This window comes from Morone saxatilis, unplaced genomic scaffold (assembly GCF_004916995.1).
Source record: "Morone saxatilis isolate NCDOM2014 unplaced genomic scaffold, NCSU_SB_2.0 Contig15, whole genome shotgun sequence".
In the NCBI taxonomy this organism is placed as follows: domain Eukaryota; kingdom Metazoa; phylum Chordata; class Actinopteri; family Moronidae; genus Morone; species Morone saxatilis.
In genome coordinates, this window is record NW_023339707.1 from 21,505,228 (window position 1) to 21,523,915 (window position 18,688).

At 41.0% G+C, this 18,688-nt stretch overlaps 1 protein-coding gene across 1 annotated transcript; it reads right to left on the reverse strand.

Moving 5' to 3' along the window:
- Positions 1-3,669: 3,669 nt before the first annotated feature.
- Positions 3,670-18,338, reverse strand: tamalin (trafficking regulator and scaffold protein tamalin). Its single transcript, XM_035657228.1, has 8 exons — positions 17,974-18,338; positions 15,688-15,740; positions 13,929-13,983; positions 11,780-11,882; positions 10,214-10,307; positions 8,715-8,781; positions 7,758-7,824; positions 3,670-7,475 (listed from the first exon to the last, which is right to left on the reverse strand). The coding sequence occupies exons 1-8, from the start codon at positions 18,169-18,171 to the stop codon at positions 6,979-6,981; spliced, it is 1,134 nt and encodes a 377-aa protein (XP_035513121.1). The 5' UTR covers positions 18,172-18,338; the 3' UTR covers positions 3,670-6,978.
- Between the last annotated feature and the right edge of the window lie 350 nt (positions 18,339-18,688).

Genomic DNA, 18,688 nt, shown 5'->3' on the forward strand with positions numbered 1-18,688 from the left:
CGATTACAACCCGCTCGCCTCACCCTCCTGTTCCAAGCGTGTAGGAAAAACTACGGTGGCTGCGGAAATCACAAAAAATGCCAAGGCCCCTATCTACAGCCAGAGTTAGTTTTGTCCGTTCTGGGCTACTGTAGAAACATTGCGGACTCCATTGAAGGCAACTCACGGCATCTGTAGATAAAAACGTCTCATTCTAAGTTAACGAAAACCCAATGATTCCTACATTCAGGTGACTATACACTAATGAAAACACACCTATGAATATTAAAGCCAATTTCTGCCAATAGATCCTCATTAATGTAACACACTGGACCTTTAACTATATTTTTTACCTCAGAAACTGCGATTAACAAATTGATTGTTTTACATTACAAAAAAATCTGCATAATCAAATTACTTCCTTTTAGCATTAATTAGCAAAACTACTAAGGTAGCTCCATGGTTACTCAGTCCTGAATCATTTGTCAGTGCAGCACCATAAAATCACACAGGCCTAAAGTCAGTAGTAAAATAAAACACAAAATAAAGTAAATGTAGTAGTAAATTAAAAGATTACAAAAAAGTACAGGGAAAGAAAGATAGAAGAAAGAGTGCAGAGATTATTCTTTATGGTTAAGTAGGGTTAATGTTAATAGTGTAACTTGGAGAGATATCCTACTTACTAGTTTGATCATTTCATTATGAAAATGACGAATAAATATTACAAATGTTTAATAATTCTGGTGTGGGGCAGCAGCTGATTGGAAACTGATCTAAAAGTCTAAGAGTTTAACAAAGTAGCTTCAACATTTCCAGTATTGTTTTGACTCTCTTCTGTGTGTGTGTCAGAGAGTGGAAGCTACGGTACATTGGCAGGTGGTTCCTTATCTGTTCTCAAACATCATAAAGCCATCATGAAAAAGAGGAACTTGTTTAATAACTGACTGTTCAATATAAGGCCTGTAGTACGTCATCTGTACACACACTGTTTCACATCCTGAGGAAAACTCTCTCAAATACCCCAAATCGAGAAAATAACCTGCAAATGATTAGGTTTCATCCAGATTTAATCTTACTTTTTTTTTTAACAGATCTGCTGTATTACTGACACTGCTGTGAGCACAACAGGAAAGACAGAGAGCAAAGAGTTTAAGCCAAACACAATCACATGTGTATTGTATTAGGACTAAGCCTATATGCACCACTTCAGGATGTTGTAACTTCCAACTAATATATGAAAACAGTACGAACAAACAAATGATTCATTCATTCGCCCCTGAATTTATACTGAGATTAGCCACATGCAGCTGTTGTGTTTCCTGTGTGGGCATTAAAGCTAAATGGCCACGACTGTCTGACATATGAGGAGCAATAAGCATATTCACTGATGCAGACATTCACACCTGTCACCCACTTTAACAGGAAATACTCTAAGTATATAAGTATGTGTGTGTGTGTGTGTGTGTGTTGGATGGGTTTGGTGGGTGATGTAAGGTCTTATTTTGTAACTGGATACAGCCACATGGTGAGACGATGAACATGAAGCGTTTATTTCTGTGGACACTTCAAATATTGTTTTGTTGCAAAGAGCTTCATATTCACATACGTGCTCCGCTACAGTAAAACACAATCAGCTGCCAAACATAGACAATCGTACACAGCTTTATAATGAAAGATCTATTTAGTAAAACCCTATTTTAATTGCTTTTTTACCATTTATCATTTATCCTAACTTTTAGACAGTATTGCAGGGTATACGCAGGCATGACGTATGACAATTTCCATGAGTGGATGGAGTAATGGAATAAGGGATACGTCCCTCAAAATCTGCACCTCTTCTGTGGCTAATGTAAATTTCATAATGATCCTTACTCCCTGAAGTAGAAGCAGCAGAAGTTGAGTTAATGTGCGAGTAGTACTGGTCCATTTTTGGGTGAACTAAGAGCAGGGTGGTGCTGGACAGGCTGCTTAAAAACACAATTTGGGGCATAAATTAATTTATATTATGAATGTAATATACACTATACACTGCTTTTGGTCACTGGTTCCAAAAACCCTGTTCTACAATTCCAATAATGCAACTCATTATGCATCCTATTCCATTAGACCCTCCTTGTCTGGTAAACACATGTCTTTCAGATTCCATCCCCTAAGTTCTGTTAAAGATGTAAAGCAGAGAATGATTTCTGGCACAACTTCCAAGGTGCGTTGAGAAGGGAAATTGAGGTCTTCAGAGACACTTTTAGGAGATTTCAGATCGCTGCCTTCATCAAGGTCATCATACAACAAAGTTAAGCAGTTCTTTATTAAAAGGTTGCTGGAGCTGTAACACTGTTTAACATTTGACGTCTCAAGCATAAAAAAAATAAAATAAAAAAGCATCTTTCAGAGTCACAGAACACAATATCCAAGTAAACCTGTAAAGTCTGTGGTGTGTTACCGTTAACTCATAGTTTCCAGTACAGCAGTTCAATATATTACGATTCATTTTTATTGCATTTCTCAGATATGTTTTATTTATCATCCTGCCACTCCAACTGATGCAATGACCTAATACAACTGGTATTATTTTGCAAATCGATGCATGTTAAAGCCTCTGAGAACTTTTATTTCTACGGCATTAAATATCCATGAATGAATAAGCGACAATTAAAGTCTAAGTTTGGAAGAAAAACATCCTTAGTTATTATTTATTCAGTGTTAAAAATCCGCCTTGCTGCAGCATCTGGTTGGTGTGGGCGTTGTTTGATCAGGTTTCACTGATTGTGCCTGTCAACGTTTGCAAACAAACCACACGACTGTCATCAGATTTTGATTTGAAACGTGCTAATCTTTCATTGGTGTGTGGAAATATCGCTATCACCTTTTTTCCAAGTGAGGACTTCCCACGACAAACCAGCACTTTTAAAAAAAACAGAGAAATATTTAATTAAAAAATAAGAAGAAGAACTTTGGCAGAAAATTGTGACCGCATATGAAGCTGATTGAGAAAATCTGTTTTCAGCTTTGATTTGTTAGCTACTATTTTTGTATCTTAATAATCAAGCACCACTGTATGTCCAAGTGTTTTTTTGGATCTGTTAGACCCGTGTAGCCACTGGAAAACTTTTTTATAGACTGTAGCTAGGGGTTGATAAAACACACAGCAGGGCAGTTCCTAAATAAGAAGTTCAGACTGTACGACTGAGTTGTCCATTAACAAACCGTTGGGTGGAAATTATGAGCAGCGGTTTCAGGAAAAAGGCTGTTAAAGCCACAAAGAGACAATATAACCTTTAAGGTATCGGCTGACTCCTGCTGCTGCTGCTGGGAAACCAAATGCACAATCGTTACCTCAGATGCAGATTATGAAAAGCGTCTTTCAATTTGCATTTATTAAAACATTCAGATACTGTAGCTGTCGAGGGTGACGGCTGTTGGGTTTTGCAGTAATGCTGATTCATCCGCTGGGCAGCTCAGTTTCCTGTGTGCTACACTCACCAGTTTGTAGACATTTTACAAGTAAAGGAAGAGTTTTTATTTGTAACTTTTGACCCTGAACTCTTCTTTAATTGACACCTGTTGTCTCTCAAAGCAGGTGTCCAGTCTACTTGCTTATTTTATTGCATATGACCTGTTCTCTCTCTCTCTCTCTCTTTGTCAAACACACACACTGACAGACAAACATAAAGAAATAATCACATATGATGCTGCCTTTTTTTTTTTTTTAGCATGCAGTCAGTTGTATTCTCTTATCTTTATGGTGGATTTCCGGCACATTTGTCAACCACATCCTGCGCCTTGACGGCCCACTCAAGCTCCTATCCGTGTATCAGACACAACAGACACGACTCCAAGATGCCACATGGGCCACCCACGCTTTATGACACCAAAAGCTTCCCTTTTGAGAGATATTTCGGCTTCAAGCAGGTTTATTTCTTGCGTGAGACTGAAGTTGTGGTTTTGTCTGGTGTATTTTCTGTTCACATATATACATGTAAAAACGCTGCAAGTGTCGAGCTCAAACTTCCAACCGCTTCCTTATTTTTAACCAAGAACATCTGCACCGATCCATTAATTTGACCAGAGGCACTAACGGCCCATCAGAAGCTCTGACGCACGCCATGTTTGAGAAATAGCTCTCTGGCCGGAGGCTGTTTCACCACAGAGGCTTAACTTTGTGCTACAGGCCCTTCTGCTTCCTCTTCTCAAAACTCGTTTCTCATCGCTGACAGGACTGGACACAGTGTTTTAATAATTGTGTGTTTAAGACTGCAAACTCAGTGATCAAAACTTCAAATGCATTCACTTCACAACTTTTAAAGAGTTCTGGTTCTTTACACGCAGTTCTCTTTATCCGTCACACGACTATCACATTGAAAATATGGTCTGCAGAGAATTTAACACAAGCCTGGAATTAAAATGTGAGCCCCTTGCTCACAATATCCTAAACTGCAAGAATAAAAGGACACACCAGAGTGGTATCAGGTGTTCATAGATTTCCATATGGACGGTACCAGGCCCAGGCCTAGGCCTAGGTTCGGGTACCTTTTTGTAAAGTGACATTTCTTGTTGAAAATTCTTGTTTTGAGTTCAGCAAAAAGTACAAATATTAATATTAAAAGAGTGCCTCACTTATTCAGCATTCCTTTAACACTGTCAGACTCACAGTGGATAGTTTACAAAAAACGATCAAATTCGCCACAGCAGAACCAGAGAACTTTATTTTTTTATTCCATGCATTATTCCCTCTCGTCAAAATATGGCACCTACATTATCCACAATGGAACTCGACTTTTGAGAGCGCGGTCGGGTTTTATGGGTTTCATGTTAGTAGCAGCTAATGTAGCCACGAGCCGCTAGCCTCAAGCAGAAATGAGGAGCAGGCTACAGAGGTCTGGTGAAGTCACTTCTTTCACACCGAACCCCCAGATTTATTTATTTATTTATCTTCAAATTTGTAGTCTTCAGCCTCAACCAATATTGTGATCATTAACACATTTGATTGCTTTATGATTTTGTGATTTGTTTTCTGTTGTTTTATAGATCCAATTATTCATCAGTTAATCTAAAACATAAGCGTACGATAAAACATAATTATCTGCAGCCCTGATCCATTTTATTATTGCAAGTTTGAACTTAAGATTTGATGCTCCATGTTTTTTCTTCCTTCTGCAGTATTTTGTTTGTGGCCAGCAGTATGTCACATTGTTGATTGTATGAGTAGGTTTGAGGACACAACTCCTTCTCTATCATTCAGTTTCAATTATTGTCGTTTGACTCTTGATTTTAGTGTCCGACTTCACCAAAGCATTGTAGAGAAACTGTAATCCAGCCTTTCTAAAACATAATACATCCTCCTAACAATGCAGAGATAGTAACAAAGGCAAACTTAAGCAATTAATTATACTTAAAATGGAGGGAAAACAGCACAAGGAGCCGTCTGCCTGCAGTTCATGTTTAAACACACTGCTGCACGAACAAAAGAAATTCAGCACATAGTCTTTGAATCAACAGTGATGTTTTAGCAGTAAGGCGACATCCAAACATTTGCAACTGTATTATTGACTAGCCACCACCCTACACTAACCTCCCACTGGGTTAATTGCTGAGTACTAACTGCACCCTCCTTGTTTGGGCCCTCTGTCTCTGTTAAATGGCCCTTTCACACATTGTTTTTAGTGTACCATCATCTTGAATAATTATCCCCTCGTTATGCATTCAGCCCATTCGCTCTAAACCCATGTTTCAAGCACCAGCAGCATGCATAACAATCCCTTATGTCAGCGTCCTTTCCAAAGCCCCCTCCTCCTCCTCCTGCTCCCTGCTTCTCCTTAATGTCCTCACAACAATCAGAGGGGCTCGGCTCTGAACACATGGCCACATACCATCGCTCACCATCATCCACACTCCTGACGCATCTGTGAATGAGCGGCAGAGGACAAAAGGGATCAACGCCGCAGAGCCAACGGAGAGAGTGACCACCATGACCTCATGGGTCAGCTGGGAGCCAGGAATGAAAAGACTCCAAGCAACCCCCGCCCAAAAACACACACACACACACACACCCAGTGAGCTCTTGGACAACTGAAGCCGCCATGGGAATATGGGAGCGTGGAAGAAGAGGAATCGGCATTCGCCTGCAAAAGCTGAAAGAAAGCGGTTGTGTTTGGAATTCTGGGTCATGCCTTTCTCTGCACATTCCTCTCTATTCTCCCAACAATAAACTGTGTCATAGCCGACACAACAGCCTCCATTCTGGATACCTTGAACCACAAAAAGCCTAGAACCATACGAAACCACGCACTAACCTCCTAAACTCGGGTGATAACATTCTTAAATGGAAGAAGAGTTGTGAAACTATAAAGACGTACTATATTTAAAAAGAATCACATGGAGCAGGACACATCCCCACTGGGGAAATTACAAACAGATTGTGTCTACACTCGAGATCTGAGCGCTAATTTAAGTTTGGCAGCTACAATTCCCACAAACAGTTGTGGCCTGTGGAACAAGACAGCTTTTCTTGCAAGTTTTGCACAAAAATAATGAGCATATCATCTGAAAATGCCACATTTTTTATTTTTAGGAACCGTGACTTAGGCAGAAAAAAAATATATAACAGGATCAATTTGAATGATCTAAAGTAGGTATCAAACTTAGAAAATGTTGTGTTGCACAATCACAACAGTAACGGGTCATTTACTCAGCTGTCAAAAGTGGGTGCATGCTGTAAAAACTGGAAAATCCTTCATTCCGTACATAAACCTGACAATTTAAAATAAATAAATAACTTAAAGAAAACAATTTGAAAAGTTATGTACAGCTGTGAAACACTGAAGGCTACAGGACGCGGCCAAATGTTCATTGGTCTACTCAAACATGGAGAGGTGCAGCTGTAGAGCCATTACTTTGGTCTCTTCAGTCTTTGGGGCTTCTTGCACTTTTTTTCTTTGGCAGTTTAGTTTGACAGTCACTGGTGCTTTAAGTCTTTGGGTTTGTGAAGTTCAGGTGAACCTCTCACAGTTTGCTCTCCTCCTCCTCCAGCGGTCGGTTCAAGCCCGGGATGAATTTGAGGAGTCGCCTGCGGAAGCTTTTCTGTTTGGGCTTCCTCTGCAGCGTGCTGAACCCTCCCTGCTTCTCCCCCGAGGTGGAGGAGGAGGACGACGACAAAGGTCCCCTCACGTAGCTGCGTGTGCTTGCACTGCGGGTCAGGTGCGTCTTGGCCGTCAGGAAGAGCTCGCTGGCCGGTCGGAGACGCTGCTGCCTCTGTGGCGGCTGCTCTTTCTTTTTGTCTGCGTTGATGTTGTCCGAGTCAACGCTTCCGTCCACCTGGTACAGGCAGGTCTGGTAAAGAGGGTCATCCTCAGTGGCTGTGCTGAGGAAGCTGGCGCTGCTGCTGGTGCTGCCGGTGCAGCGGAGGGCTCTCTGAGCGGCGGGGCTGGGAGTGCCGAGGCTGCCGTACACACCTGCAGACTCCAGGGACTCGTACACTGCAGCATCACTCATTACTATGCCTACAGGAAAGAGTGGCAGAGTTAGTATAGTGAACTAGCTGCGTCGCTGAACACACAGGAATGCAAGAAACTATTCAAATGGCAGCAAGTGGACTAGAGTGAACTAGAGTGGTTTTTTGTTTGTATAATGTTTGTTTAATCTGCTGAATGAAAACTATTAAAAATGAATGATTTGAAATCTGTTTTAAATGTTTTAATACTTGTATTGTTTGTTTGACTGTATGTACAAGCATGTACACATAAAGGTTTCTAAATAAAAGAGGACAACCACATACAACCTACCATGAACAAGCCTCTGCTCCTGCACCATCAACGACCGATATTCATCCCATTTCTCATGAAGGGTTTGCTACAAAAGGAAGAGAACAGAAGAGATAATGTTAAATAATTGTGACACGAAAACCACAACACACTCATGAAAAAGGATCTTTAACTCTACTGAAGAATAAAAAACAATGTCACAGAAAGGTAGGACATATTAATGTAAATCAGAATGGGTTGTCAGCTCATGTATAACAAAGATCTGGTGATGTGACACTTTGATATGCAACTCTTAAAAGCAATAAAAGACTAAAGAATAATTGCTGTATTGCTTATCATGGACAATATTCTCAGAAATTCTGTGTGAAACAAGAACTGCATTGACAAATAAGAGGAGTTGCAGGCTAAAACCAACTTACCACTAAGTGACACGCAACTTAATATGAATATCATTTTATCAGTTTTTGTCTTGGTGATGTAGTTGGTACTTTTTCAGTCAGTGTTTTTGATTTTCCCCCAACATGAATCCACAATGATATCATATTCAGTGTGAAATCAACATCTACCAACCATTTCACCCCAAGCAAGTCAAATGCAAGTGTGTTCAGCAGCAACATTAATCTTTAAAACGTTTGGGATTAGTATCTCAGAAAGCGGCTGTGTTGCAGCTCTCACACACTGGTGGATTAAGAGCTGGACAGCTGCTATAATCTTGGGGGGGAAAAGCCACTTCACAGACAGCTTTGAAAAAACAGCCACGAGTCAAGAATGTGTGCAGCGATCAGCCAGAGCCTGCTGGAGGAACTGCTGATGCAACAGGTGGTGCTGCTGGGAAGACAGGTGTGGTGAGAGGGGGTGATGTCTATATACAGCATTGTAACGTAATGTATGTGTGGGTGGGTGAGGCTGGGGGACAAACAATCCGGCTGACTCACTGCTGACAAACAGTGAAAAAACACACAGAGAAGACAAACTCACCTTCAGATACTGAAGCCGGGCCTCCAGCTCTGCTTTTCGGATTGAGTCACTGTAAACCGTCTCCAGCCTTTTAAATGTAAAACCAGAAGGCAACAGAATTAATAAGCGTTAACAGGAAGCGCTTATTAAAACCTACAAGGGCATTAAACGGCCATTTGAAAAACAAGTTGGACCATATGAAAGGCTCTTTTCATAAGACGGTGGCGGGAAAGGGTCTGCTATCAAATGGTTTACAAGCGAGGGGGAAGGATAAGAAACATATACACTTTCCACTCAAGATACTGTGGCAAATCCTTTGAATCACATGAGCGGCTGACCGACTTATAGAGCTTGTTTTCACTTTAACAGTTTATACAGACTTGAGTTTTTAAGTATAATTTGATGATGTCAGTCTATAAACTCTGTGCGTACACTGGCACCTTGATGCGGTTCACCTCACTTCTTTTGCAGCAGCTTTCAAAAGCTCACATACAGGGGCCTCGCTAATTGTCCTTTTAATCTTTTACAAGCAGAGAGGGAGGATGAGGAAGAGAGTGTGGTTCAGATTAAACACCCACTCAGCACTTAGCTTCGAGTGCCAGATATCAACGATGTTCAAGTTACTTAAGCTATGGTTGACAAATCTCTTACCTATTAAATGGAGTCAAATATATCTTGATTATTTTTAAACTTTTAAGCTGCCACTATGCTTCATTAGATGGTCATAGAGCTTCTGAAACCCTGAAGCCTTTTCAAATGTCAGTTTAGGGGGGAGGGGATGCGTCCGACCATTTCTGTAACTTTCTGAAACGGAAGATCGGACATTCACACCCGCATTACACAGTGATTGGCCAACTGTGCAGAGGTGAGGAAGGAGTCAGGGTTTAAACTTTTCTCTTTAGCTCTTTTTTTTTTTTTACCCCATAGTGACAACTTTTTCTGTCTTTTTTTCACGCAAATAACTGAACACACTGTGACTTCCAGTAAAGACGAGTGTTCAAATATGAGCCGTTATCTCCGTATTTAAATGATGTTGCGTCTGGCCCCTTAGACCAGGAAATGTCAAAAAAAATTCAGAAAAAAGCCAGATATATGCAATTGGCTGTGATAGAAGATAAAGAAAAGCAGCCAGTCCTCACATTTTTGCTCATTTAATAACTTGAGCCAGTGATTCCCAAACATTTTCTATCATTCCCCCCCTTTAAGAAATAAAAATCCATCCTGCCCATGTAAACTGAATTCAATTTTTTGACCATAAATAGATTTTGGCACACAAAGAGAGAGCAAGTCAGAGAGATGTGTTTTTCTGTTATTTTTCCCTTTTGAATGGATCTTTCTAAGCTGAGTTGTGACAGTGTTGTTAGCGTCCTAAGAAATAAAACGATCAAATTGCTTCCAATTTTTATGTCAAATTGAACTGGAATAAATGTAATGTATGTATTAATGAATTAAAAACCTGAGAACATTCACTAACACATTTTTTATTGAAATTAAATGTTGCTTTCTGTCAGTCTGTGTACCTGATTGTGTTGCCGCAGGCCCTGATGAGCTGAACGATCTCCTTGTGCCTAAATCCCTCCACGGTGGCCTCGTTCACACTTGCAATGGTGTCCCCTGTGCACACACACACACACACACACACAAACATCATGTCTGTTAACCAGCAGCCATAAGGTCAGGGTGCACTTCAATCCACTGTGGCTTCAATTACTGCAAGCTGCAGCCAACTGAGGCTCATTTGATTCTAAATGAAACCTCGACACATGTGCAACACAAATGTGGAAGGCCATGCGTGTGCAGTCGTGGCAAATGGCTTGTCACTGAACTGCAGTCACCTCATTAGGAAGAAGCTTATTTCAAAATGTTAAAAATAAAATTAATGATCAAAGTTGCTTCCCAAAAATATATTTAAAAAAAAACACTTAAAAAAGGAGGAAATGAATTACAGAGATGTGCAGATGTAAGCACATACATTTGAGCTCAATCTATAACCAGTGAGAGAAATCAAAGAGCCAAACATGTTCCAAAAGAAAGAAATCATTATAGGGATGATAAAAAGTTATTATTTAAGTTGAAAGCGAGCTTGATGTGCTTTCTTTTGTTATGTTAAAACCACGTATGTTTATTTAAATGAGTCACACCATTCCACTTTAGACCCTGCAGTTATTAGCTGTGGTGTGAACACTCATGCGTGACAACAACCCTTGTGAGGTTTCAGCACAATGTCTATTTTCCTCTTTCAAAAACCACCGCTTAATGTGCTTCATGCGATGAAGTCACTGTGTTCGCAGCAAGGCAGCAGGGAACAATAGTGCGAGTATGCGAAGAATGTAGAAGTGAAACTGAAGTGACATACGCAGGGTGGATGAAGGAGGGAGGTGGCTGAATTGCAAAATCACCTTCCTTTTTCTTTTCCTTTATTGACACACTGATGGAGACGTCATGCTGAGAGCGGCCGGCTTGTGACTGAGCGGTCATGAGTTTGAAAACCAGAGACAATTTATAGAAGCAAGTGAACAACCGCCGCAGTGCTCTTCAGCACAGAGCTTCTTTTTCTCATCTCGCTTCAACAAATATTTTCTTCACTTAACTAATAAACACAGAACTGCATGTGCTGGTTTATTAGCACACTCTTTCTATCTTTGAGGAATTCCCTTTAAAAAGGACCCAAAAAGGAAACGAGCCGTGTTTGCCAAATACAAACAACACTTCATTTCAAAACTGCCATTTGAGAAGTTGTCTTTGCTTTACTCTACTCTACTCTATCTGGCACTGTGGTGAGAGGAGCTGGCACTGACGTGTTGGCTGAAATAGCCGCTCACTTAGTTGTTTGCTGAATGGAAAATGAGTAGGCGCACAGTCATATTTGTACTTCCCTAAACAGCGGGTTGAAAACACAAAGAGTGCTTTTGTTGATACAAAATCAGTGTACAGTTCGTGAATTTTAGTTGGAAAACACAAAAGAGGATGAGCTGAACCAAAAACCTCTTCACACGCTCACTTCCCCTCACATCTATTATGAGCGTTTTCCCAGGATATTTTAAGGCTTCGATACGGCTCACAGGAAAATAGAAACACAAACTCACCAACTTTAAGTCCTGCTTCCTGAGCCGGGCTGTCATCGTGCACCTTGCACACAAACGTGCACATCTCCACCGAGTTTTGGTCCTGATGGTGGAGGCCGTAAGTCTGAAAGAGACAGAAGAATCACACTGAACCACAGAAGCTTTATGAATACTTCCTTACGCCTCACATATAGGAATGATCTTACACAATGTGATTGATGTCAGCAGTTTTGAAATCTTGTAGACATTTCAACACTGATAAACCACTGAATGGCAAGCTGAGGAAGTCATGGCAGACAATGCAGGAAAGCAGATAGTATCATTGAACATGCAGAGATGTAGCACAAACATGCAAAGCAAGTTTCACTTGTCTGATTAAACAGAAACTGCTGGTAGACGTTTTAACGTCAAACATTTGAGGGTAGATTCACAGGAGCCTGGATGTGTATCGAAAGGGTTCCTACTGTCCATACTTTTATTGTAAGAGATGGGGGATAAAAGCCCTCCATTATGTGCAAAAACATACTCGAAAGTTGCAGAAATTACAGCTTCAAGTTCATCTGAAAATAATTTGAGGCTTCAGCAGACTGAACTAGAGAGGAAATCTTCCAAAGTTACAGTCTTTATAGCACAAAATTCCCTCTTGAACACTGTTCATTGAAGCTCAAAGAGGGAATACCAAACAAAAAAAGAACAATAACTCTGTATGATGACTACTCATACTATCTTTAACTGAACATTGCAATATATGTCTGCACAGAAAACATGTCTGTTACCTGATCTCTTTACAGAGAGTTTCTTATAGTGGCAGATAACACTTTCAGCGTACATATGGGCTGTACTTTCAATAGATTAGCCACTTTATAAACCTGCTGCTGCCACAAAACTTATTAAGAAACTGCTCAACAAACACAGAACACACAACAAGCTTACCAAATACCAGCACCACCTCATTACATATCTAATATTTAGTTGTCTTGGGAACCGTTTTTGTTACTTCCACATGCATTTGCATGCTCTTCCTGGTTTCAGCCACTGCAGTCTCTCTACAGAAGGTCACTGGAGGCAACAGATAGACTTCCTCTTGTCACTCAACTATCAGTCAGTCAAGATGCTGCTGCTGAGGGAGCCAGTAACTCTGGACCTCGACAAACAGGTCGAGAGACTCACGAAACGATGGGACCGTCTCGTAAAAATAAAGCCCAAGTTATCGAGCTTTCCATCTGTTACAGTCAGTCAACTGTTCCTATTAAAACATGGATCCAACTTGGATGAGTGTCTCTTACGGAAATTTGCAATGATTCAGATCTGCCTGTCTGCGTTTGCTGCTGGCTCACTGTGAGCTTCCTTTACAGCAGCCTAAAAGATAAACCATGCAAATACCGCTGAGATGCAAACATCACATTCATACATGCTGGATGCTCAGCTCCACATAATATGTATTAACATAACAGGCACTGAGGGAGGGAAAACCACCAGGAAACACTCTAAAACCCATCTCTCTCTCTCTCTCTCTCTCTCTGTGTTGACCGTCAAACTGGCCCTCATGATCTCACTTCCTTCTGGCAACAGACGGGCAGGAAGGGCGGGAACCTCCATCGAAACCATAAATAGAACAATTTGTCTTTTCCTCAATGCAGCCCTCCACTTCAAGAAACACTAACAGTCCCAGAATGCATTACATTATCCGCATTACTGTGAAAACACTCAAACCCACATTTAACCATTTCAGAAAACTATTTAAAGAATGAGGTCTGCACAACAGAGCCGACATTGTGAGGCAGCACTTCGGGGCGACGTGAGTGCGGCGAGAGAGATCTGAGAGATACTGAGGTCAAATGTGGGAAGCGTCTGCCTGCTGAGCCGGTGAGAACGGAGCAGGTATTACATGGGAAGCGTGTGAGCAAACCACAGGGCTTAAAATAAACGCCGGGAGAGAAAGAACCCATCTCCTCTTCTCTTGAGTCATATGACTAACATCAATGAGTTATTTGACTGATGCATGACCTTTCGACCCCCCGGACGCCAGCGCAGGCAAACGTTGAGATTAAGAGATTTATGGGATAAGATGTCCATGTTCCAGTCAGTCGAGCATGATGATCGGTTGACAGGGATGTGGCCGATCAGGGAAATCCTGTTAAATGGCACTCGGGAGGTTAAGAAATCTTACCTGGATCTCGAAACCAAACGTCTCCTCGTCCTTTTTCTCCAGGACCACCACCTTTCTGGAAAAAGGGAAGAGATTCTGTCAGTTTTACTAACCACTACTCTTTTCTGTATACACTTCAGCTCAACTTCTTTTGTATCCTCAGATTCGGCCGAAGCAGATGAGTCTTTTTGTGAAATTAACACGAGCTCCGATGAGCATCTGTTTTGATAATCAACGAATCGCTGTCGATAAGTCACTTTTCAAGAGGAAATGCCAAATATTTGTTGGTTGCAGGTTCCCAGATGTGACAAATGGCTGCTTCTCTTACATTAAAAGTAGAGTTTGCAGAAATTAAGTGTTGCATATTTACCATATGATAAAGTAGAAGAATCAAGAGGAGAAAAAAAATGCACAAAAGGGATGTATTCAATGCAGAGCTGAAACTATTAGTCTATTAATCAGCAACCATATGGATAATTGCTTAGTTGCTTTGCGTCATTTTTGGTGTCAGCTTCTCAAATGTGAGATGTTTCTGCTTTTCTCTGTTTTATATTATTGTAAATTGGGGTTTTGAACTGTTGGTTGGAAAAAAAACAAAACAATTGAAGACGTCACCTTGGGCTTTAGGATATTTTGATGAACATTTTCACAGAAAATAATAGTTAGTTGCAGCCTTGCTTTCAGGGTTATCTACCCAGAGATCGGGTATTTTTTTTGTATGAAATCACCTTAAATCTGAAACCTCACAATGTCAAAACAGCATCATTCTATCACTTTAACTCTGAACCATATAGTAAAAGCATCAAATTGTGATTATTTTGACAAATATTCCGATTTCGATATCATTCACGATGAGTGGGAATGATCTTTTCTGTATCACAAATGTATTTATTCATAAATAAATAATGATGATGTGACCTTTTTTGGGCTCTGTACCAAATAAACATGTTTTCTTAAATCTGGAGAACAAGAGTTGTATATCAGGGCACCTCTTCAAAACTACAGTGCTCCAATATAATGCCGTTTTATCACACATTTTACCTTTTTAAAAAAAAAAAAAATAAAAAAAATGCAGCTTTTGCGATTTGCACATTGTAATTCTTGATAATAATTTCATTCATTGTGTAGCACTAACTCTAACATTGGACTTGCACTGCAGTAGAACCAGAGATACAACTTCTTGTACTACCACTCCCCATGTAAACAGCCTCTGATGTGTAAAAATCAGTGGAGTTCCCCTTTAAAGCAAATCAATATGTGATTTAATAAGAGTACCCATCAGCTTTTTAGTCTGATGGTAATGGTGACATTTAAAAGACTCAGAATCATTTATAAAAACAACATTTTTAGACATAAAGACCAGGATGCGGATGAGGTCAACAAGATGTTTACGTCCAACTCTGGATTCCTCTCTTCCACGTCCATCCTTATCTAAATTGCATAACGAGATATCTCTGCCAGCTGCACAGGACTTCTTCTGTGTCCAGCAGCATCTGGACGTCACAGCTAAGCGTACAGTACAAGGGTCTGTTGGACTGAGGGACGTCAGCACTGCATCTCTCATGCAGGGGCAGCAAAGATGCATGAAAATTCATGACAAACCTCAAGAATATCATGAATAACAATGGCAGCCATCATTACAGATCACTGTTTGAATCGGCGGGGGGTTTCACTCCGAGGGGGCTGCTCACTTGTTTGCAGGAGGGAAAGCTGTTGCCATGAAAACAATCAGTGTGAAGACAGGAGAAAAACTGACAGTGAACGATGAGGGGGATTGTACCTTTGTGGTTCTGGCGTCTGTGTGAGGGGTTTCCACTTCTGCAGCCCGTCACCCTGCCAGGAAGAAACGAAACAAGACATGGAGCGTGTCAGACACCTGCGTGTGATGCATGCGTGATTACTCATGAGGGTTTCTCCCCCCCCGCCCCAACCCCAGGATTTCCTAGGCACACCTACTGTACACACATCAGTGCATCGACCGGTCCAACGAGTCCTGAAGCTGCACACGTGCGCCAAGCTTTGTGTTTGTGTTTTTAAGCCACTGAGTTATTATGCCGGTATAAAAACATCAGTACTGAAACCCGAAATGCGTGTCTGGCTGCTCTTTGTTTACTTCAAACAGTCACAACATCAGAGAGGGACCACAGAAAGCCTAAATTTAGCCTTTAATTTCACACAAAATTAGCTGCCTGCAGGCACTCAGACTGTTGACCTATCTGAAATTTTAGATCATTTAGAGCAAGGTTGTACAGATTCCAGCCTATTACAGAAACAAATAAGACACAGTGGTGAACACTGGGCTGGAATAACTGCCACAATAACCGCATTGAGTGAAAATCCAAGTCAACAGTAGGTCAGGACCCGGCCCTACCTGACTGTGTAAATAAGGAAGGCATCTGTCCAGAAAGGCTCCACTAAATCACTCACAATCAATCCTCGTCTGTTCCAACTCAATCACGTTCAAATGCTGCTCCTATGAAAGGGCTGCTTTGTGCCACAGTCTCTCTGGGTAGTAAAATGTTGCTTTCTTTATGTCTCCACACTTACAGAATTGTCCCACGGCCGTCTCAATGAGTGCATTTATTCCCAAATACCCACAGAGACCAACGGAGGCGGCTGGAGCAGGATCTCCTGTGTGCGCACAATGCACTGTTGTAGCCCTTTCGCCCCAGCTACTGCACACTTATGCATGTATGTATGTAGGTTTTGTGAATGACCTCTCTTTACAGTACACTGTTGCAACAGTTCAAACTAACTGGGGGTTTGTCCACCTTTCTCAGAAACCGAAAAGGAAGTTGCAGAATGGAATCAGTGAGCTTCATCAGACACAATAACCAGGAAGATTTGCCAATTGACCACCAGCCATGCCAACTTTCAGCCTGTATTAGGCAATGCCGACTAAAGCTGATGTCATTCTGGACCATCAGAGAAGGAGTGGGGAGTGCCTGTCAGTCCTGGGTCCTGTACTTCAATCATTCAATTAACTAATCCAGTCAAGCAAGTTGTTATCAGGTTAAAACGTTTGATTTGTTTATCTTGAATGATGTTTGCCACAGTGTGCTCTTATTTTGAAAGGAAGGCAGCATGTAAAATTGATCTTAAAGTGGAATAAATGGCACAGTCTGATTCAAATGTATATAGGTGAGTATATAGTCTGTACTTGTAGTTCAAATGACAAATTTCCCATCATACAGTCAGTTTAATTACTTTCTTTTTGTCTTTTGACCTCAGTTTTCTAACAACTACAGTTGAATTATGTGTTTTTCCTCATAATCCTTATATTTTGTTGTATATTTTAGTTTTTGGGTACCACAAAACTATTATATAGTTACACCAGGAGCTTGTAAGGGTTTTTCCAATTACCTACATGTAAAATCACCTCTGAAATCTTAATCATATCTACATGTTAGATCATCCCACTCAGGAAAGAGGAGTCATTATACTTCATAATGAGTTATTTTTGGACTGCTGTTTGTTGACAAGTCCACATATAAAGTACCTCACAGTGCCCCGGGCTGTCCCTGACACAGCAGAGACCAGACTCAGTGTTTGGGTGGTCCACACTTGCCCCAGGATGGGCTACTGTTGGCCTTCAGTCAGATGCCCTCTACAGATACAGTGTGAACAGCCTTCCAGCAGAGCTTTCCCAAACATTTTCCCATCTGAGTAAACTGCATCCCACTGAACTCCAGTTTAACTCCAGTATAACTTTAAGATGAGGTAACACAAAGTTCAAGGGTTGACCAGCCACAATTACAAAATGATCTCCTCTCTTTTCCCCCTGTGAAACTCAACTAAAAAGTGTTGATTTAGCAGAAAAGCAACAATCCAAAACCAGAAGTGGAACTGGACATGATTTGATGCTAATGAGGCAAATAATAGCTTCTGCCTCTAGAGTGGAAAAACTTAATATTGAGCTAAATCTAACTAAAAAAGACTCACAGAAATAACTTTTTAGAGTGCAGTTTTATAAGATTAAAATAACCCCAGACTAAAAAGACCCCCCCCAAAAATGAATGAGGGCACAACATACAAAAAAGGTTCTAAAAACAAATGCACTTCTTACTTTTTTGAAGTTTCTGGGCAGAGTCCCTCCAGAGTAAGCCAGAGTCCTGTAGTTGTAAACCTCCGAGGAGTGGGTCGGTAGCTCCATCGTCCTGCAGCTGTCTGACTTTGACGAGGGGAAATAGATGTCGTTGTCCTGGGATGAGTGTCCACTCTCTGGCCCGCTGGAGTTCACCTTCTTCAGCCTCCTGAACGTCATGCTGAGGTTGGTTGAGGTGAGGTTGAAGTGTGGGAAATAAAATATATAAAGAAAATATGTTGTTGTCCTGTGAAGAGAGAGATGCTGACCGAGTTGTGAGCTTCAACGTGGAGGCAACTTCACTACAAAAGTGAGTTCAGAGCGTTTCTTCTGAACAGGCTGCGGAGGCGGGGACTTTATTGTGAAGGACACGAATGAGTGCCAATAGCGACGTTGACGTGCATCCTTTACGCTGCCTTCGGGTACGCCTCGGATTTTTCTGTGTCGCGTTTAGGAAGCTGAGCGTGAGCAGCTGCAAGTGTTGTTTATAATTATGAGTATAATCCAAGACAGAGGGCAACAAGGCAATGAATCAGCAAATGTTTGGATAATCGATTAGTCGTTTTAATCTTTTTTTTTGGTAATTTCTAAAGCAACAATGACAAACATTCACTAGTGTCTGCTTCTAAAATGTGAGGATCTTCTGCTGTTCTCTGTTATTTCATTGTAACCTGAATGTGTTTGTAGTTTTGTACAA

Excerpts from the sequence above, each read along its gene's own strand:
- tamalin (XM_035657228.1), bottom strand. The coding sequence starts at position 18,171 with ATGACGTTCAGGAGGCTGAAGAAGGTGAACTCCAGCGGGCCAGAGAGT. Across the intron at positions 10,308-11,779 it reads GGAAGCAGGACTTAAAGTTG|GGGACACCATTGCAAGTGTG; the intron begins GTGAGTTTGTGT and ends GTGTGTGCACAG. Across the intron at positions 7,825-8,714 it reads CCCGGCTTCAGTATCTGAAG|CAAACCCTTCATGAGAAATG; the intron begins GTGAGTTTGTCT and ends TTCCTTTTGTAG.